Raw genomic sequence first — 22,095 nt, 5'->3', positions numbered from 1 at the left:
GAATTGCACTGACTTCATAGCTGCTTTGAAAAGCTCTAAGTAAATCCGTGCAAAAACCAGGGGAAATGTAGGGCACACAGTCCAAATCTCTGTGGATATGACCATTTGAACCCACTGTTGTCAGAATCACGGAGCAGTCAGGGCAGGGTAAAACCGGCAATTGGAAGTTTAAATCTTGAAAGCATGCACATCAAGAGTTCCTCAGGGTCCCTATACCCATCAGTGACTTCAGTTTCCTTGGGGCTTTTCCCCATTTCTGAAGACTTGGGCCCATGAGTCATAACCAGGAGTGTTCAGAATAAGACATTTCAAGTAGAAATTATTGCAGCTGCAAGACATGCACACTGATTCATCAATCCAATTGCAAAATACAACCGGGCTCAGAAGCACTATGAATATCAACATTTCAAATGCCAAATGTCAACATTTCTGATTTCTCTCCTTTGGAGTTTGGGTCTCTGAGACAACTCAGTAGAAAATACAATTCCAAATTTCTATAAAAGCAGACATCATGAAATAGCAAATGTACTATAAAGCTCCTTCAGAATATTTATTAACATTCAGATTTTCCCCACCTCACCAATAATCAGTACATCATAAAGTGTGTACATCATAATCTGGAGAACAAATATAAATGCTTAATTTTGAAAGCATTATATGCTAACAATTATCACAATTCAATTATAATAGCTCTCAAAGCGTACTCTACAAGATTGCCAGATTACAATATATAAACAAGCTTCCTGCAAAAGACAAAGAAAAGTTCCAATTTCAAAGTCACAACGCAAACCAATAATAGCTCTGCGGTTTACCAAATCATTTTATACATATTTTCAAATCAGTTTAGTAGTATTTCTACAAAGCATAAAGTACATTAAATACAAAGTTATTAATCTAAGTAAGGAACTCAACCTGATAACATATGATAAATGAACTTCAATTCAAAATGCAGAGGACAGTAGATTTTTAACTTCTATTCTGTAAATTAAGGAAACCTTCATTTTGCAATGATATTGCAATTCTTTGTACACAAATGTTCATCATTGTGCAAACCTTTTATTCGCTTGGATCGTCCATGGAGCAGTGATCTATATCAGATTGCCACTCCACTTGAACTTTTCTACGCCTCGGTGTTACTCTGCATTTCTTGCCAAGTCTTCCAAGCCCAGTTTCACCAAAAATGCAGAGCGTAGCATTCCTTGAGAAACTCCATTGCAGCAGTGTGGCATCAGGGGAAGATGAGACACACACCCTTTTTACAGCAGTAGCTGCTCAAACGTCCAAAGTGAATGTGAGTGAACGAACGGGTAGGCAAGGTAGTGGGTAGACTGTGGATAGCAAAGTCGAGAGGGATAGTCAAGTCAGAGGCTAGTCAGGTGGTTGGGGGTAGTTAGGGGGTCAAATGTCGTCGGTGAATCGGTTACTATTGGGAAGTCACTGAGAATTATTGGAGGTGCGTTCCAGTTTAGCAGTAATCAGGCAGTGAGCAGGTACAATCAGTCCTGTAGTTACCCAGGTGTAGACCTGGATTTTTCTCTCCAACGTTTCCTGGGTCACCTATTCAGATAAGTCCCACTGAACTATTCCAAAATCTCTAATTCTGGCGTACAGTTGGAGACATTCGTGGACGGTCCCAGGGAGCAGGAGAATTCCTCATTGGAAGTTCTAATTTCCCAGACAAATCACAGAGAGGTCAGCGCAATGGTATTTCCATCAGGTCCTGACTCACATCCTGGGTCGTGAATCCATTGTTATTTTATATTTTATTTTAATGTTCATCTATGACAATGCTATAAATTCTGATTACTCATTTTATTTGTATTGTCAAGACAATTCAGCACCTGTCACCATGATAATTTTTCAATAAATTATTAATTAGCAAAATGTTTTGGGGTGAATATTTGCTTTTTTCCTGGATTCAAAACTGAAAAAGTAGTACTTTCTCCAGTTCAGTCACCGAACCATCAAACGTTGTCAATTCATGGACTATATGAATTTACAGTAGAGTAAATTTCTTTCAAATCTATCCCAACTTCAAAACAACACCCAATGTCTTAGTTTGACATTTTTCATTCTTCACACCAAAGCTTAAAAAGAAATCATCACTTGCAAGACAATTCTGCACTGTAGACCTGAAACAGCTTGAAATTACCCATAACTGGCAAAAAATTTCAATCAATCAATTCAAATTAAGGTTCTACAAATAAAATTACATAATGCTAATGCAATCACAAAGTCACTCCCGTCCCCCCCACTTATCCTGAGAACGTGGCCCCGTGTTTTAGATTCTCCAATCGACGGAAACAATCTCTCAGCCTTATCAAACCCCTTCAAAATTTTGTAGGTTTCAATTAGATCACCTCTCATTCTTCTAAATTCCAGAGAATATAAATCCAATTTACTTAATCTTTCATCATAAGACAACCCCCTCATCCCAGAGATCAATCCTGTGACTCTGTTGTACTGCCTCCAAAGCATATATATCCTTTCTTAAATGTGGAGATCAAAACTACACACACTATTCCCGATTTAGAGTGGTATGGTGACACAGTAGTTAGCACTGCTGCCTCAAAGCTCCAGGGACCCAGATTCTATTCCAGCCTTGGGTGACTGGCTGTGTGGAGTTTGCACATTTTCTCCGTGTCTGCGTGGGTTTCCTCTGGGCTCCGGTTTCCTCCCACAGTCCAACATTAGGTGGGTTGGCCATGATAAATTACCCCTTAGTGTCCCAAGATATGTAGGTTAGATGAATTAGCCATGGGAAATTTGTGGGGTTACAGGGATAGGGCAGGAGTTGGGGCCTGAGTAAGATGCTCTGTCGGAAGATTGGTGCAGACTCAATGGGCCAAATGGCCTCTTCTGCATTATGGAATTCTATAGATTCTATGTGGTGTCACCAAAATCCTGTACAACTCTAGCAAGACTTCTTTATTCTTGTACACCAATGAAGGATTGTGTCCTTCACATAAATGCAGCCACTCCAAATTTATATTGATTTTCCCAAAAGCAATAGTTTATTATATATACGAACACTTTTTAAAAGTGGTTTATATCTCCTCTGTTATTGTTGAATGACTGTTAGACTCAAGTTTCATTTAATTTGTATAAAGATATGGTATAAAATTATCTTATTCACAAAAAAAACACAAGGTGGGTTATTAAAGGGTATTTATAGCCAGGAAGACATCAGATGTTATTAGCAAACCTGGCAAAATAGTCATTAGGTATAATAATTGAGAACAATATTGCTGTGAGATGCAAGTTTATGAATAAAACGCAAGACAATTCTAAGGATACAAAAGTGATTCCATAGCTCACCCTTTGCCTTCAACTGTTGCTTCCTTTAGCTGAATATAAGAAGCTGGAAAAATACCCTGCAAGGAAACAAAGTTAAGTTAGAAAAAAGTGGCTTTTTGCCATCAGTAATTGCGATTTTATTAATTTTTTGATTTTACAAAATACTTCAGAATTCTGCCAAGATTGTTATATAGAAATGTTAACTGCCAACTGAATTAGCACAGAAGAAAACATCACATTGTTAACATATTGCTGGACACAACTGTCATATTCCACACACAAATGTATTCATTAATGCACCAGCTTCAATTTAACCAAATGCCATAGTCAATGTTCCACAACTGTAATGAGAACATTTCGTAATGTCACAAAGCTCAGCTGGGCAACTGCACTACAAGCTATTTTCCGCAGACAATAGAGCTTAGGCATACCCTGTATCAATATTGCATTGGGGTCTCTTGAAATGCTATAAAAGAGATGAGCCCAAATGAACCATAATCAAATAATTGCAAAACCTTAAAAGTACCTTTTCTAATTGCTTCCACAAGAAGCCTGGATATTTAGTTAGAAACACAAAGGTACTTCACATTACAAGATCTCAGTTTACCTAGCAAAAGAATCACTGTGGTTTAACATTTATTATCTAAAGTCAAATTAAATCCAAACTCTCAACTCTGTTTTTTTTTAAAAATCAATATTTTGTGCATTATAACTTGAAATTGAAAAAAGTATTCCAAAACCAGGTTTGTTGAAATCCCTTGTTGTTGAGCACCATTTTTTAAACAAGAATATTTGGATATTTCTGTTTTGAATAACATACAAGAAAGTCATTTTGTAATTGGGCTCCTTTGTTCATGTAAATCATTCTATTCACATAATTTTGTGTTGTGTTCTTTTAACAAAATGAGAATACATAAGACTTAAAAAGACAATTTGTGGTTGAAGTTATCAAAAGAAATGAAAATGTATGCCAGCCACACAATTTCCTTGTTTTCCACCTTTCATGCAAAACCAAGTTATACATTATAAATAACTAGATTTAGTTTAATTTAATTTTTTGTGATTACATATGAGAGAGTAAAAAGCCTGAGCAACATTGCATCACACCATTTGATGAGCAGCTCTTACACACATAGCTAACAGGTTGTGATTCAATCTTTCACACGGCATCCAAATAGCGTTTTGTATTCTTGTTAAATTTGAGTTAGATTTTGCTGCTGAAAAAGCGAAGATGATGCCCCGAGGAATGCTTCTGCACAAAAAGGCTGATTGGCGTTGTTTCGTTTAAAAACAACTATAAATGGAGACAGACTAATTACTTTAATCTATTCCCTCAGCAAATACTAAAAATTAATTTCATAATTTAACAAAAGATATACAAAATGGAACATCCAAGGCTAACTAAAATGCATAATCTCAGATTTAAGATTAGCATCTGGCATTAATTGCTATTTCTTACAACTTGTATCTAGAACATTTTCCTAATTTCACTTCTAATAGATCTAGTGCTAAATTTTACACAATGCCCTCCAGTCCTAGACTCCCCAACCAGCAGAAACATTCTCTCTCCGTCTACCACATCCAGCTATCACTTTGGTACAGTGTGCACTTCCTCCAAGGTCAACATGTCATTTCTCAGAGTATGATGCCGAGAACTACCCACTGCACTCCTGGTGTAATAAAACTATCGCTTTACACAGCTGCAGTAGTTTATAGCTGTTACAATTTCTAGTGCATATTTAACTTTTAAAATTTTATTAAAACATTCACACATTTTTACATCCCATTCAACATGAGTAGATCACCCATTTACAGTCAGTAAATAAGGTAAATCAGTTTTTCTTAGAAACAATTGTTTTGAAGGGCACAGGGATAATTTTAACTCCTATGACTGGAAACAGATATATCAGTCTTCTTTCTGTTCTTCCACAATTTTAATTCAACCTTCTGGTTTAAGCAACCCAGTGGCCCTTCTCAATCAGATGGGAGCCTAATTAATGTATGCAAATTCAGATCCCATGATGTACATAGTGTAATGGGTTAATTAGCCAGGATGTTAATGATGTAGATGATGTCACATGACCAAGGGAGCAAAACTTGGTTTACTGTGTCCAGAGAATAATGTATTTATGAGGACTTGAATTTAAATCAGGTAAATAAATAAGACTATGTCCCAGTCAGACCAAATAAGAGAAACTTCATTCAGTCAGTAGACAACACAAGTAAAAAGCAATAATTCAAACTATGGTGGTAGTGCTGAAGGTTGCGGTTTAAGAAAACCAAAGCCACAGGTTGGTAACCCATGGCTAAAGTCCTAGGAGAAGCTCATCTTTGCAAAGAACAACAAAAATAAGGGCAAGGGACTGTGAGCAAACCACTCATGTCTACAGCACTGAAAAGCCACTACCCCTTACACAGCCCTTCAAAAACATCAAGGATCCACAGCAAGGAGGGTGATTGGGGCTCTGGAGGAGCCACTTTGAAAGATACTGAACAGCTTTGGGCTTTCATATGCAATTGGGGCATAATGAATGATGTCCTGGTGAGACAAGGAGTGGAGGAAGCCTCAGCATCCTATGAGATTTTGAGGGACTTCAATAATTTTTTTTTATTAGTGTCACAAATAGGCTCACATTAACACTGCAATGAAGTTACTGTGAAAATTCCCTAATTGCCACACTCCGGTGCCTGTTCAGATACACTGAGGGAGAATTTAGCATGGCCAATGCACCTTACTCGCACATCTTTTTTTGGACTGTGGGAGGAAACCCACACAGACACAGGAGAACGTGCAAACTCCACATGACCCAAGCCAGGAATCGAACCCGGGTCCCTGGCACTGTGAGACAGCAGTGCTTATCACTGTGCCCCTAATTATTTCATCCCCAAGAAGAATCCATTTATTGAATATGTGTTTTTCAACCAAAGTAGACAGCGGTCAGGTGAACCCATTGATTCATTTATTAACATCTCATATAAACTGGCCAGTAGTTGCAACTACAAAGCTTTAAAATGTGAGTTCATCCTCAACCAACTCGATTAGTCAGCATGCTAAATGAGGTGCTAGCAGACTTCTTGCAAAGCAAAGGGGATTTGTCGCTTGGGAAGGTCAAACAGTTTGCAAGGCAGGTGGAACCGGCATAGCAGAATTGAGATGTACTTCAGAGTTATGGCGAGGCTCTGGAGGGTCTGTCCAGCATGTAGACCCAAAGTCAGGAGCCCTGCCAACCAAAATGTTAGCGAAAAAGCCCGCCAAAGCAACTGAGTCATTGAAATGTTCCTAGGAGAAATCAAGGATCCCAATAAGCAGTTCTGGCCTTTTGGGCCAGAACTCTAGGGATACAAAACAGAATTTAAACTGGACAATGTTGCTGGGGTCACAGTCTTAACAGGCAAATTTGACATGTTTCAGGACTGACTTAATGAAGTAAAAATCCAGTTATCCAAAATAAATCTACAAAGTCCGGGAGGGACAGGCCTCAAAGTGAAGGGTCAGATCGCTACAACATTTAAGCATAAAAATAAAGAAATTAATATATCTCTTTATATCTTAGAGAACAAACAATTTGTCCCGCTCAGCAGGGTAGTATGTGCAGGACTTGTTCTTCTACAAATAGGTGACAGTGGAGCAATATTCAGGAATTAATTTCTAAAGTTTTTCTGAGGACTGGGAAAAAAATTGAAGTGGAGATGCCGGCGTTGGACTGGGGTGAACACAGTAAGAAGTTTAACAACACCAGGTTAAAGTCCAACAGGTTTATTTGGTAGCAAAAGCCACACAAGCTTTCGGAGCTCCAAGACCCTTCTTCAGGTGAGTGGGAATTCTGTTCACAAACAGGGCATATAAAGACACAGACTCATTATTCATGTAAATTGAATCTGTGTCTTTATATGCCCTGTTTGTGAACAGAATTCCCACTCACCTGAAGAAGGGGCTTGGAGCTCCGAAAGTTTGTGTGGCTTTTGCTACCAAATAAACCTGTTGGACTTTAACCTGGTGTTGTTAAAATAAAATTGAAGTCAACTTATTACACAATGAGCCAATCTTCATTGAAGAAGCACCATCCTTTAGACCACAGAAAGAGATTGCAGATCTTCACTTCCCCAAGGCTCGGAGAGGTGGAAACAGGATGCACTAACAATGACAGCAATCATCCATTGGATAAGCTTCTCGACCTTGGTTTGCTCTTTTTGTGACAGAGGTAAAGAGAAAGAAGCCACCAGAGTGACAGATGATTTGCAAAGACTGACAGAGGTACCAGACCTTACTGTACTCCAACTCCACTGTCAATGATGGTTACATCTTTGTTGTCTCTTTTGAGGAAAATCATCCTTTTGTTTAAGAAGGTAATAAAAAAGTGAATTTGTCTACTTATTCCACTGAGCCCACCAATGACATACATCAACAGTTGCAAGCAACCAGCAAAAGCAGGAAGGACAAGATGTAGAACTCCAATTAGATCAAGCCAATAGTGAAAGTTCAGAGCTTATTAATTTGTACAAATGTAAGGTACAGTTCCCACTTGGACCTCATCAACAAGCCATGGCCACACTCAAGCTTCTTTTAGTAAAAATCAGAGGCCAAAACCACAGAGCCTCTACAGCTGATGAGCACCTCAGAAAAACTTTAAAAATCAAATATTAAATGGACCTCAAAGATACTGAAATTAAGCAAGAGTTACCCAAAAGAGAATGTTGAACTAAAAGCCCAACCATTAGCAGTCATACAGCTCTACCAAGTCATAGAGAAGTATTCACACAATAAAATGGTACAACAAAAGTAGATTAACAAATTGTAGTACAGGTGTGTCTGCATGGTTTCCTTTGGGTGCTCTGGTTTCCTCCCAAAGTCCAAAGATATGTAGGTTAGGTGTATTAGCCATGGTAAATGCACGGCGTTATGAGGATAGGGGGAGTAAATCTAGGTAAGATGCTCTTTCGAAAGCTCAGTGCAGACTCACTTCTGCACAGGAGAGATTCTAAAGTCAAGGGCTAATGGTTATGTTAATTAGCTAATGATATTAATGATAATGTAAACATGACATCAGGGTCAAAATACCAAGAAACTCCAAGAGGGCAAGACACAGAACACTATCTCCAAAGAACAATGCACTTACCATGAGGTCTTAGATGTAAAAAGTGTAAATAAACTGGTTTTAAGATAAATATTACAGGCTATGTCCCTGTCACTCAAAGGAAACGATGTGAAGGAAAACAAACCCCATCCAGCTATAAGACAACACAAGTATAGAGCAATGAATCAAAAGAAATTGGATCCTGATACAATATGAAGGGTATTTTTTTAATGCCTTTGTGATAGATACTCTGCCTAGCAAAACCAGGTGGTTGAAAAGAAGTCTCAAAAAGTTTATTCTTGTCAGGGGTAGCAATAGCCTAAATACTGAGGGTCACCCTATTCCCTGCTCCCCCAAAACCTGCCTTTGTGTCAGCAGAAGCTACCTTCAGACCGCCCAATTTTGCACCAGTAAGTTGCAACAGAACACATGTTGGGGCATGCAGCTCATCAACACCTCTGACCCAGGTTCAGCCCACAAAATGAACCACCCTGGCCTCCGACTAAAGGAATCAGGCAGCCAGCCCAATAGTTAAAAATCACCTCTCACATTCTGCAATTCAATCAATTTATTAGGCTCAATGGTTTATGGTGATTACATCAACTTCTATTAGGGCATAAAATTCTGGAATTTTAATGGATTGAGTTCCACAATATCCTGCATTGTTTTGTAAAATAGTTGCCTTGACCAGAAAAACATTCTTCAAAACTAGACCGGGAATAATGAGCAAGTCGTAAATCAATGGAAAAGGCTCCTTAGGGAATGGTGGAAGCAAATAGAACTCATTCAAATGCAAATTTGGCAGACTTTGTTTTAAAAAAAGCATCTTGGAATACAGTAGAGGTAATTTGAGACGTGACATATGGCAAGTGTAGCATGCTTGGCAGGAACATGTGACCAGATGAATCCTGGTCTTTTTATGTCTCTCAGTTTCTTGGTTACAGCTCAGTCATTCAATAATGTCCAAAGAAACAGCGATGTAAATCCCATAACATACATGTTTATATAAACTTTAAATTGCTCACCTTTTTGGCTTTGCGTCGATGTGTATATCCTCTATACCAACCTAAAAAGAAAAATAGCTTTAAAAACAGCTAATAATATGAAAATATAACGATGTTAAGTCATTATGCAGTATATCCGAATTTAGCTTAAGATCATGTAAAAATGGTTAAGATTAACAGAATAAGCAAAACAAAACAATCAAAATAAAAGTACAGGAACCATGGAAACTCACCATTGCTACTGCTTTGAATGGGAAGGAGTTATATAATTACATTAACCTGTTTCAATGCAATTCTCAATCATTTAGGACTGAAATGAGGAGAAATTTCTTTCATCAAAGGATAATAAATCCTTGGAATTCTCTATGTACCCTTGGTCACTCAGGGGACAGAATTTTACAGTCCCATTCCAGTAGATTTGTAGGCAGGCTTAGAATCCCTTTCACTGCCCTCTGTCTGCAATGTTATGGATGGAACAGTAATCAGCCAGATTAGATTCCTCCTGCACTTTGCGGACAGAACATACATGACCAGGTACTGTAGCTGTACCGGAACAGCTTTGCTAGGTGTAGCTAATTCTGGAGCATAACTCTTCTGGACTACTGTCAGGATGCTGTTCTCCAGAGCACTCAGCCATTTCTTGACATTACAGGGCGTGAATCGAATTGGCAAATGACTGAGTTCTGTGCTGCTGAGGACCTCAGAAACAGGGAGATCAAGTTGGGTTGTCACGACTGAGTGAAGATGATGGCAACTCGAGGATGGTAATGGAGGAGTCTAGGACATTGGCTGAGCAGTTTGCCCAATTTTGATTCAAGTTCCAGAGGTTTTTGAGGAGGCCTCTGCCGAGTTGAATGGACTAGGTTTGCCTTTGTTGCATTTGGCATCTAGGTTGGTGTGTTTTCTCTATCTCTGATATAACTGAGTGGTTTGCAAGGCCATTTCAGAGAGCAGTTAAAAGTCAAATCACATTCCTATGTATATTTGGACTTGCATGTATGCCAGACTGGGGAAGTAAGGCAGAAAACAGATGGGTTTTTTTTTTACTAGTTTTCATTACTTTTTCTTTAAACTGTAGTTTCATGGACATCATTGCCAATACGAGCTTTTTGTCCAGATTTTATTTAGTTAACAGAATTTGAACTCTCAATTACAGATCATTACACAAACAAACATAATCAGTGTACTGTTCTAGTGTTGCCTGTGTCAATAAAAGTTGTGATGTGGCGATGCCGGCGTTGGACTGGGGTAAACACAGTAAGAAGTTTAACAACACCAGGTTAAAGTCCAACAGGTTTATTTGGTAGCAAAAGCCACACAAGCTTTCGGAGCTGCAAGCCCCTTCTTCAGGTGAGTGGGAATTCTGTTCACAAACAGAGCATATAAAGACACAAACTCAATTTACATGAATAATGGTTGGAATGCGAATACTTACAACTAATCAAGTCTTTAAGAAACAAAACAACGTGAGTGGAGAGAGCATCAAGACAGGCTAAAAAGATGTGTATTGTCTCCAGACAAGACAAGTTTAACAACACCAGGTTAAAGTCCAACAGGTTTATTTGGTAGCAATATTCGGGTAAGCATTCTCCAAGGCAGCCTTCGCGACACACGACGGCGCAGAATCGCTGAGCAGAAACTGATAGCCAAGTTCCGCACACACGAGGACGGCCTCAACCGGGATATTGGGTTCATGTCACACTATTTGTAACCCCCACAGAGTTTCACTGGCTGTCTTGTCTGGAGACAATACACATCTTTTTAGTCTGTCTTGATGCTCTCTCCACTCACGTTGTTTTGTTTCTTAAAGACTTGATTAGTTGTAAGTATTCGCATTCCAACCATTATTCATGTAAATTGAGTTTGTGTCTTTATATGCTCTGTTTGTGAACAGAATTCCCACTCACCTGAAGAAGGGGCTTGCAGCTCCGAAAGCTTGTGTGGCTTTTGCTACCAAATAAACCTGTTGGACTTTAACCTGGTGTTGTTAAACTTCTTGTCAATAAAAGTTGCCCCCCATACTTTCATAATTTCCTTTCCTCAAAGACAACACCCCGGCTGAACTACCTCACTTTCAAACATAATGGAATATTCTACCATATCATGGTCGCTCATTCCTGAAGGTTATTTTACGAGATGATTAATTAGTCCTTTTTTTGTTTCATAATACTAGATCTAAAATAGCATGATCGTTAGTCGGCTCCTCAACTTACCGCTCCAGAATACCATCCCTAGCACACTCCAGAAACTTTTCCTCCACGCCAGGAGTGCTCATTAGATTTACCCAGACCATGTGCAGATTGAAGTCATCCATGGTTACTGTACTACCCATGCTACTCTAATCTCTTGATTCATACCATGCCCCACAATGTTTCTGCCCCTTGCAGGTTTTTTGTAAACTCCACTCAAACAGATTCCTCATTTCGTTCCAATCTGAGACCCTCCCTTACTAATGTACTTATTAATCTCGTATTAATGGTACACCACCTCCTTTTCTTTTTTGCTCATCCTTCCTAAATGTCCTTGAATATTCATTTCCAAATCTTTGTCACCCGGTCTCCATGTTTCCACAATGGCAATCAGATCATGCCCACTTAGTTCTATTGATGCCCTCAAATCTGTGTACATTCAGGTAGCGAGACCTTAACTTTGCACTTTTCTTTCCCCCACAAACAATCTTCCATCAGTTGAAATAATGCTGAGGACAAAGGAAGATGGTGTACTTATTGGAGGCCAATCATCTCAATCCCAGCACATTGTTGCAAGAATTCCTCATAACGGGGAAAGCCTAACCATCTTTAACTGCTGCATCAAGGATCTTCCATCCATCGTTATGTCATAAGTGGAAGTGTTCACTGATGATTATAGAGTGTTCTATGTCACTCACAGCTCCTCAGATAATGAATGAGTCTATGTCCACAACTAGCAAGACCAGAACGACATTCAAGTTCAAGCTGATGCGTGGCAAGTAATATTCATTCCACACATGTGGCTGGCAACAACCATCTCCAACAAGAGGAAGTCAAGTTACCTCTTGTTGACATTCAATAGTACTTTAACCAAATATCTTATTAGAAACATTCTGGGAATTACCATTGATCAGAAACTTAACTGAACCAACCATATATACCAGAACAAGTAAGAGGCTGATGTTCAATGGTCTTATCTCTTGACCACCATCCACAAGGTACAAATCATGAGTGTGATGGAATACTATCCACTTGGCTGGACGAGTAAAACCCTAGCAACACTTAAAAAGCTCAACATCAGCCAGGACAAAACAACCTTCTTAGTTAGTGCCCATACACCACCATTTGGCCCATTGTGTCTGTACTAGCTCTCCAAACAAACATCATGACTTAGAGCCATTCCCCTGCCTTTTTCTTGTACCCCTGCACATTGTTTCTATTCAAGTCATCAGGGTTTGCATGTCGATGGGTTCGGGTTTCATTTCAAACAGTGGGCGGGATTTTCCAGCCATGCTTGCCCCAAGACCGGAAAATCCTGCCCAAGGTCAACGGACCTTTTCATGGTCTGTGTCCATCCCGCTACAATTCCCATGGCGGAGTTATGGTAAAATTCTGTTTAGGATTACAAAGTTTATGGTGTGAAGATAAACAACTGTTAGAGAAAGACGATGCCGTTGCTTAGCAACCAAAGTCCACCTTTAGATTAGAAAGAATTGAGTTTAGCTTTAAACTGGACCCAGCAGCAGTTGGAACCAGGCAGCTGGAGAGGGCACAGCTCCCAAAGACATTGCCAGAAGAAGAGGGGCAGGACAATGGAGTAAGAGCAAGTCCTGGAAGCTAAAGAACAGAGAGTTCTAAAAATCAGGGAATGAAAGGAGCAGTTTCAAGACGACTAAATCAAAGGGACAAAGGAACTGGAAGTTAAACAAGGTACTGTTCATTGAAATTAAAGAAAAGAACAGAGTGAGGCTCCCAGTTAAAGACAGAGCTGAAAGGTGAAGACCTGGTGAAGCTGGCTAGCAAGAAGTCAGGTATCTAAAGTAATCCTATGGTTGGTGATACTTTAATACAGCCTGTGAACCACTGGTTTTCTGTTGGTATGACAAGGTACCCGAAAGATTGTGTGGAATCTTGAATGCATGTGGCAATTCAAGGCACAGCAATACTGAAAGCAGAGATTGAAGTCCTGAAGTAGATCAATGCTGAATGCACCTGAAAGAAAACATTGTTTGGGAGAAGGTTCCAAGGTGTGTCGTTCTGAGAGTGGTGTCTGGAAACACCCATGTGGAAGCCAGAGTTCCAGTGAGACCAGTTGGCCTGTTGGTTTACAGAGACTGTGTCCTTACCAAAACTAATATATTCTAAGGTATATTCTGTAACTCGTGTTATCCTCAAAAATCTGTGTACATTTTGGTAGGACTAATTTAAATGTGGATTACAGGGTCAAAGGTAGGGTTCTGAAGACTGTGGAGCAACAGAGAGATCTTGGGGTTCATATCCACAGATCTCTAAAGGTTGCCACTCAAGTGGATAGAGCTGTGAAGAAGGCCTATAGTGTGTTAGCTTTTATTAACAGGGGGTTGGAGTTTAAGAGCCGTGGGGTTATGCTGCAACTGTACAGGACCTTGGTGAGACCACATTTGGAATATTGTGTGCAGTTCTGGTCACCTCACTATAAGAAGGATGTGGAAGCGCTGGAAAGAGTGCAGAGGAGATTTACCAGGATGCTGCCTGGTTTGGAGGGTAGGTCTTATGAGGAAAGGTTGAGGGAGCTAGGGCTGTTCTCTCTGGAGCGGAGGAGGCTGAGGGGAGACTTAATAGAGGTTTATAAAATGATGAAGGGGATAGATAGAGTGAACGTTCAAAGACTATTTCCTCGGGTGGATGGAGCTATTACAAGGGGGCATAACTATAGGGTTCATGGTGGGAGATACAGGAAGGATATCAGAGGTAGGTTCTTTACGCAGAGAGTGGTTGGGGTGTGGAATGGACTGCCTGCAGTGATAGTGGAGTCAGACACTTTAGGAACATTTAAGCGGTTATTGGATAGGCACATGGAGCACACCAGGATGATAGGGAGTGGGATAGGTTGATCTTGGTTTCAGATAAAGCTCGGCACAACATCGTGGGCCGAAGGGCCTGTTCTGTGCTGTACTGTTCTATGTTCTATGTTCTACATTTGTAAAGATGTAGGTGGGGCGAAGGAGTATTCTATGATAGTCAATCTTTTCATTTTCAATCAAAGTTTTAGTTTTTTGTTATAAGCGAATTGGCAGTGCTATGGCTGTTCATTCCCATTTCCTAAAAAGGAAAAAGTTATGTCCACTGAGCCAAGGTCCCATTCTGGGACCTTCCTGTCCAGCAGTATCAGCTGGGATCATAATGCCCTCTTAAATGCCTCGATTGAACTTGCCTCCACCACACTTTCAGGCAGTGCATTACAGACCTGAACCTTGTGTGAAAGTTTTTTTCTCATCTCACAATTCCATCAACAATGCATCCATCGCATCCTCCAGATTCAATGGGAGGACCCTTACCTCTACCACCTAGTAAGCTAGATAAAAATAGTTAAAATCCATAACAAGCATCCTGAAAAACGTGAGGCGATACTTTTTGGAAGGAGTAATGTGACAAGGAAGCATTACACTAGGAAGTTCTGTGGAACAAAGGGACCTTAGCGTGTTTGTCCACAGACCTCTGAATACGGAAGGGCATGTTAGTAGGGCAGTGAAAAAGGCATATGGGACACTTCATAGAACAGAATCCCTCTAGTGCAGAAGGAGGCCATTTGGCCCATCAAGTCTGCACTGATCACAATCCCACCCAGGCCCTAACCCTGTAGCCCTCTGTATTTACCCTTGCTGGTCCCACTCACATTAAGGGGCGATTTAGCATGGCCAATCAACCTAACCCACACATCTTTGGACTGTGGGAGGAAACCAGAGCCCCTGGAGGAAACTCACACAGACATAGGGAAAACATGCAAACTCCACCCAGATAGTGACCCCTAGCTGGATTTGAACTCTGGCACTGTCAGGCAGCAGTGCTAGTCACTGTGCCACCTCAACTTGCATTTATCAATCATGGCATAAATTTCAAAAGCAGGGAAGTCATGTTGGAGTTGTATAGAACTTTTGTGAGGCCACAGCTAGAGTACTAAGTGCAGTTCTGGTCGCCACATTATAGGAAGGATGTGATTGCACTGGTGGGGCTGAAGAGGAGATTCACCAGGATGCTGCCTGGGATGGAACATTTAAATTATGAAGAGAGGCTGGATAGGCTTCGGTTGTTTTCGTTGGAGCAGAGAAGACTCGGAGTCAACCTGATCAAAATGTACAAGATTATGAGGGGCATGGAAAGAATGGATTGGGAGCAGCTGTTCCCCTTAGTTAAAGGATCAGTCACAAGATGATACAGGTCCAAGCTAAGGGGCAGGAGGTTCAGGGGGATTGGAGGAAAAATCTTTGTATGCAGGTGGTGGTAACGGTCTGGAATACACTGCCTGGGAGGGTGGCAGAGGCAGGATGCCTCACATACTTTAAAAAGCACCTGGGCATGTCATAACATTCAAGGCTATGGGCCAAGTCCTGGTAAATGGGATTAGGTGGGAGTTCAGGTGTTTTTCGCATGCTAGTGCAGACTCGATGGGCCAAAAGACCTCTTCTGCACTGTATGAATCTATAATACTATGATTCTATGAGAGTACTTTCACCAGAAAGAGGGTTCATGAAGGCAGCTCACCATTATCTTTTCACTAACAAATTAGGGATGGGCAATAATAGCTGGTTTTGCCAGTACGCAGACATCCCATTAACAAATATTTTTTAAAAGTCTATACTGAAATTAATTCAATTACATTCAATACTGGCTATTTCCAATACAGTAACATTGGCAGAATAAACAAACAGCCAGCTTGCCTATTTTTTTCTATCAAATTCTTCCTACCTTAAGTTGGAACGTTAAGTTATTGAACAAAGGATGTGAACAGGATAGCGATTAATTGAATTGCCCCAAGGTACCTGAAACATGCTGTAACAGTAATACAGGTCCATTGTGTAGAAGCTGCAAGCTTGAATTCAAATAAAAAAATCGATAGAAACTCCAGCCTTTATCCTCAGAGCACACAGAGCAGTAAGTTCTTATACACATGCTATTTTAAATTTCCAGAGGGAGATTCAGAGAGCTAGTAAAATGATTATTGTCAACAAGGTTTACAGAAATAAACCTCGCCCACTGTACTTTATGGTTTTATTTAGATCATCCACAACAATGTTGCCCATATCTTAACTCACACCATCCCATTCACCCATCACCTGTGGTCAGCAGTTTATCTTTGCTTCTAGACCACCAACACATTACTCATCCTCACTTACCAATCACTACATAGCCTCACCCCTTCCTATTCCTGTAACTTCCTCCAGCCCTGCAATCCTACAAGAACCTGGCATTGCCCTTCGTGCATCCCCTCTTTCCTTCACTGCATGCCTTCAGTCGTCAAGGCCCTAAGCTCTGGAGGTCCTCCTCACACTACATTTCTCTGTTCCTTTAGCTCTTTAACCAAGAATTTGATCACTGTTTCTAATGTCTTCTTCTTTAGCCCTGTGTCGATTTGTGTCTGATTATGTTTCTGTGAAATGCCATGGGGTGTTTTATTATGTTGAAAGTGCTATATAAATGCAAGTCATTGTTATTGAATATATTGGTCTGGAGTTTGCAGAGCTAATTAATGATAGAAAAACTGTCAGCATTGACCATCATTGTCCATTAAAAATGAGAACAACTTCAGGAGTTCAAACATGCGCAGAGTTATATAAAAAGTCCAGAAGTTGTTGTCAATGATTCTATGCATCTCTGGGGGTGTGCTATTATTTTAATTCTTGCAATGGATGTGAGCATCGCTAGCAAGGCCAGTATTTGCTGTTCATCCCCAACTGCCCTTAAGAATGTGGTGGTGAGCCACCTTCTTGAACTACTGCAGTCCATCTACTGTAGGTATACAGGTATACATACATTGCTGTTAGGAAGGGACCAAAGTTGGTTTGCAAGTGCAGCAGGTAATTAAGGCGGCAAATATAATTTTGTCCTTCATTGCTAGATAGATGGAGTTCAAAATAGAGAGGTTATGTCACAGCTATAAAAGGTACTGGTGAGGCCACAACTGGAGTACTGTGTTCAGTTTTGGTCTCCTTACTTGAGAAAGAAGATACTGCCACTGGAGGGGATGCAGAGGAGATGCACTCGGTTGATTCCGGAGTTGAGAGGGTTGGCTTATGAGGAGAGACTGAGGCTATACTCATTGGAATTCAGAAGAATGAGGGGAGATCTTATAGAAACATATAAGATTATGAAGGGAATAGATAAGTTAGAAGCAGGGAAGTTGCTTCCACTGGTGGGTGAAACTAGAACTACAGGGCATAGCCTCAAAATAAGGGGGAGCAGATTTAGGACTGAACTGAGGAGGCACTTCTTCACACAAAGGGTTGTGAATCTGTGAATTCCCTGCCCAGTGAAGCAGTTGAGGCTTTTAAGGCAAGGATAGATACATTTTTGAACAGTAAAGGAATTAAGGGTTATGGTGAGCAGGCAGATAAGTGGAGCTGAATCCACAAAAAAAAAAATCAGCCATGATCTTATTGAATGGCTGCTCTTTATGTTCTTATGTTCAGTTCCTTCATCTAGATCACTGAAATTTAAAGTGAAAAGTTGTAGTTCCAACATTGACCCCAGCGGAACTCCACTAGTCACCGGCTGCCATCCTGAAAAGGACCCTTTTATCCCCACTTTCTGCCATCTGCCAGTCAGTCAATCTTCTATCCATGCCAGTACCTTGCCTCTAACACCATGGGCTCTTATCTTACTCAGCAGCCTCCTGTGCGGCACCTTGTCAAAGGCCTTCTGGAAATCCAAGTGGATAACATCCATTGGCTCACTTTGTCTAACCTGCTCATTACCTCCTCAAAGAATTCTAACAGATTGTCAAGCATGACCTCCCCTTGGTGAAACCATGCTGACTTTGCACTATTTTACCATGCACTTCCAAGTATTCCAAAATCTCATCCTTAACAATGGACTCAAAATTCTTACCACCAACAGAGGACAGGCTAACCGGCCTGTAATTTCCTGTCTTTTGCCTCCCTTCCTTCTTAAACAGGAATGTTAATTAGCAATTGTCCCTCCCTGACTCCAGTGATTCCAGAAAGATCACCAATAATGCCTCCATCATCTCTTCAGCTATCTCCTTCAGAACTCTGGGGTATAGTCCATCCGGTCCAGGTGATTTATCCACCTTCAAACCTCTTAGCTTCCCTAGCACCTTCTCCTTAGTACTAGCCATCATACGGACTTCTGCCCCCAACTCTCTTGAAATTTTGCTAGGTTATTGGTGTCTTCCACCATGAAGACTGATATCAAATGGTTAAGATGCAACATAGCCCTGATTCTAATGTCTGTATCTTGCATGAAAGATTTTCTTTAGAAAACATTAGGTAAAAATATGCGATCCTGGCATATGCTAAAATTGCAAAATTCAATTTGTGGAAGGCCCTTAGCTTCACCGCATTTGATGCTGTCGTTTTCATGCTTTGTTAAGAGGCTGCTGATATGGCACTCCAGTCAAATGATTCAGTGTTGCAACTAAATTTTGCAATTTACCTACAGCCATCCTGATCATAGAATCATAGAAACCCCACAGTGCAGAAGGAGGCCATTCGGCCCATCGAGTCTGCACCGACCACAATCCCACCCAGGCCCTACCCCCACATATTTTACCCGCTAATCCCTCTAACCTACGCATCCCAGGACTCTAAGGGGCAATTTTTTTTAACCTGGCCAATCAACCTAACCCGCACATCTTTGGACTGTGGGAGGAAACCGGAGCACCCGGAGGAAACCCACGCAGACACGAGGAGAATGTGCAAACTCCACACAGACAGTGACCCGAGCCGGGAATCGAACCCGGGACCCTGGAGCTGTGAAGCAGCAGTGCTAACCACTGTGCTACCGTGCCGCCTGATATTCCACTACTGAACAGAATGTGCAAAATCAATTATGTATTTTTACAAATGTATCATTCCTCCAAAGACTTTATTAGAATATAAGAAAAAAACTGATGACAATTAAAGGCGATTCAGCCCTTTGAAGCTGGTCTTCCTGGTACTCTGACTTTCCCAATCCAGTAAAAGTTTCAATATTCCTTAAGCCTTTCAATTTACCGATATCTAATAAATTCGAAACATTTCATGCCTTTTAGGGTAAATTTTTGCAATAATGCCTCTCTGATGTGGAGCTTTTCTAATTAATAGTACACATAAGGCAGAGCAGGCTCAAAGGGCCAAATGGTCTCCTCCTGCTCCTATCTTCTATGTTTCTAAGACATTTAGACAAGGAAATCTGTAGACACTACAGGATTTTCCTTCAATCAAAATAATAAGAAATATGGTTGTTTATATAGCACCATTATTGACCTCAGAATGACCTAAATTATTTAATAATCAATGAAGTATTTTGGAAGTGTAATCATTATTGTAGGAAATGCAGCAGCCAATTTTCACATATCAAGCTCCCTCAAACTAAATTTTGATGATGACTAGATAGTCTGTTTTAATGATATAAAAGCAAACTATTGCAGATGCAAATTTGAAGTAAAAATGCTTGAAATACACAGCAGGTCAGGAAGCATCCATGAGGAGAGAGACAGAGTTAACATTTCAGATCAATAACCTTGGGTCAGAACTGGAAATAATATTAGAGGTGCAACAGGTTTAAATCAACTACAAAGGTAGGGAAAGGAAAAGGGATAAAGAACAAAGAGGAAAGCTTGTGATAAGATGGAATACAGGAGGCATATAACAAAAGGTATGATGGTGCAAGGCCAAAAAGGTGGTAATAGGACAAATGAAGAAACAGGAAGAGTGGGACCAGAGATGCAACAAATGACCAAAGCAGAATCGTCACCAACAGCTGCTGTCCAAAGAGAAAAAAAGAATGGGAGCAGAGGTTATAATCTGGACTTGTTGAACTCAACATCAAGTCCAGTAGGTTATAAGAACATAAGAAATAGGAGCAGAAGTAGGCCATCTAGCCCCTCGAGCCTGCCCCGCCATTCAATAAGATCATGGCTGATCTGATAGTGGTTTAGTTCCACTTACACGCCCGCTCCCCATAACCCTTAATTCCCTTATTGATCAGAAATCTATCTACCTGTGACTTAAACATATTTAATGAGGTAGCCTCCACTGCTTCAATGGGCAGAGAATTCCAGAGATTCACTACCCTCAGAGAAGAAGTTCCTCCTCAACTCTGTTCTAAACTGACTCCCCCTTATTTTGAGGCTGTGTCCTCTAGTTCTTGTTTCCTTTCTAAGTGGAAAGAATCTCTCTGCCTCTACCCTGTTTAGCCCCTTCATTATCTTATATGTCTCTATAAGATCTCCCCTCAGCCTTCTAAACTCCAACGAGTACAGGCCCAATCTACTCAATCTTTCCTCATAAGCTAACCCCCTCATCTCCGGTATCAACCTGGTGAACCTTCTCTGTACTCGCTCCAAAGCCAATACATCCTTCCGCAAATAAGGGGACCAAAATTGCACACAGTACTCCAGTTGCGGCCTCACCAGTACCTTGTACAATTGCAGCAAGACCTCCTTGCTTTTATACTCCATCCCCTTCGCAATGAAGGCCAACATTCCATTTGCTTTCTTGATTACCTGCTGCACCTGCAAACTGAGTTTTTGCGATTCATGCACAAGGAACCCCAGGTCCCTCTGCACAGTAACATGTTGTAATTTTTCACCATTTAAATAATAGTCCATTTTACTATTATTCCTTCCAAAGTGGATAACCTCACACTTGTCAACGTTATACTCCATCTGCCAGATCCTCGCCCACTCACTTAGCCTATCCAAATCTCTCTGCAGACTTTCCACATCCTCCACGCAATTTGCGGTCCCACTCATCTTTGTGTCATCCGCAAACTTTGTTACCCTACACTCAGTCCCCTCCTCCAGATCGTCTATGTATATGGTAAACAGTTGAGGCCCCAGCACCGATCCCTGCGGCACGCCACTAGTCACCAACTTCCAACCAGAAAAGCACCCATTTATTCCAACTCTCTGCTTCCTATTAGATAGCCAATCCTCAATCCACATAAAAACACTTTACCCCCAACTCCGTGTACCTTAATCTTCTGCAGCAACCTTTTGTGAGGCACCTTATCGAACGCCTTCTGGAAATCTAAAAACACCACATCCACCGGTTCCCCTCTGTCAACTGCACTCATTACATCTTCATAAAAATCCAGTAAATTCGTCAAACACGACTTTCCCTTCATGAATCCATGCTGCGTCTGCTTGTTTGAACCATTCTTTTCCAGGTGTCCTGCTATTTCTTCTTTAATGATGGATTCCAGCAATTTCCCAACTACGGACGTTAAGCTAAGTGGTCTGCAGTTACCCGCCTTTTGTCTACCTCCTTTTTTAAACAGTGGCGTCACATTAGGTGTTTTCCAATCAGCCGGTACTTCCCCAGAGTCCAGCGAATTTTGATAAATTACAATCAACACATCTGCTATTACTTCTGCCATTTATTTCAGTACCTTGGGATGCATTCCATCCGGGCCCAGGGACTTGTCTACCTTTAGTCCCATTAGCCTACCAAGCACTACCTCTTTAGTAATAGTAATCGTTTTAAGGACCTCACCCCCTACAGTCCCACGACCATCAATTTTCGGTAAGCTATTTGTGTCCTCCACCGT

At 40.8% G+C, this 22,095-nt stretch overlaps 1 protein-coding gene across 5 annotated transcripts in view; it reads right to left on the bottom strand.

Moving 5' to 3' along the window:
* dock1 (dedicator of cytokinesis 1) overlaps positions 1 to 22,095 on the bottom strand; it is a 617,564-nt gene that overhangs the window by 533,502 nt on the left and 61,967 nt on the right. For all 5 annotated transcript variants that reach the window (XM_078223434.1, XM_078223435.1, XM_078223436.1 and 2 more), the window contains exons 3-4: positions 9,398 to 9,438; positions 3,319 to 3,374 (exon numbers count right to left, since the gene is read on the bottom strand). In XM_078223434.1, coding sequence (XP_078079560.1) covers positions 3,319 to 3,374; positions 9,398 to 9,438 — 97 coding nt within the window. The remainder of the gene's footprint in view (positions 1 to 3,318; positions 3,375 to 9,397; positions 9,439 to 22,095) is intronic.

This window comes from Mustelus asterias, chromosome 11 (genome assembly GCF_964213995.1).
Source record: "Mustelus asterias chromosome 11, sMusAst1.hap1.1, whole genome shotgun sequence".
In the NCBI taxonomy this organism is placed as follows: domain Eukaryota; kingdom Metazoa; phylum Chordata; class Chondrichthyes; order Carcharhiniformes; family Triakidae; genus Mustelus; species Mustelus asterias.
Note: the sequence above shows the minus strand (reverse complement) of the source record. Positions and strands in the feature narration are given on the sequence as shown.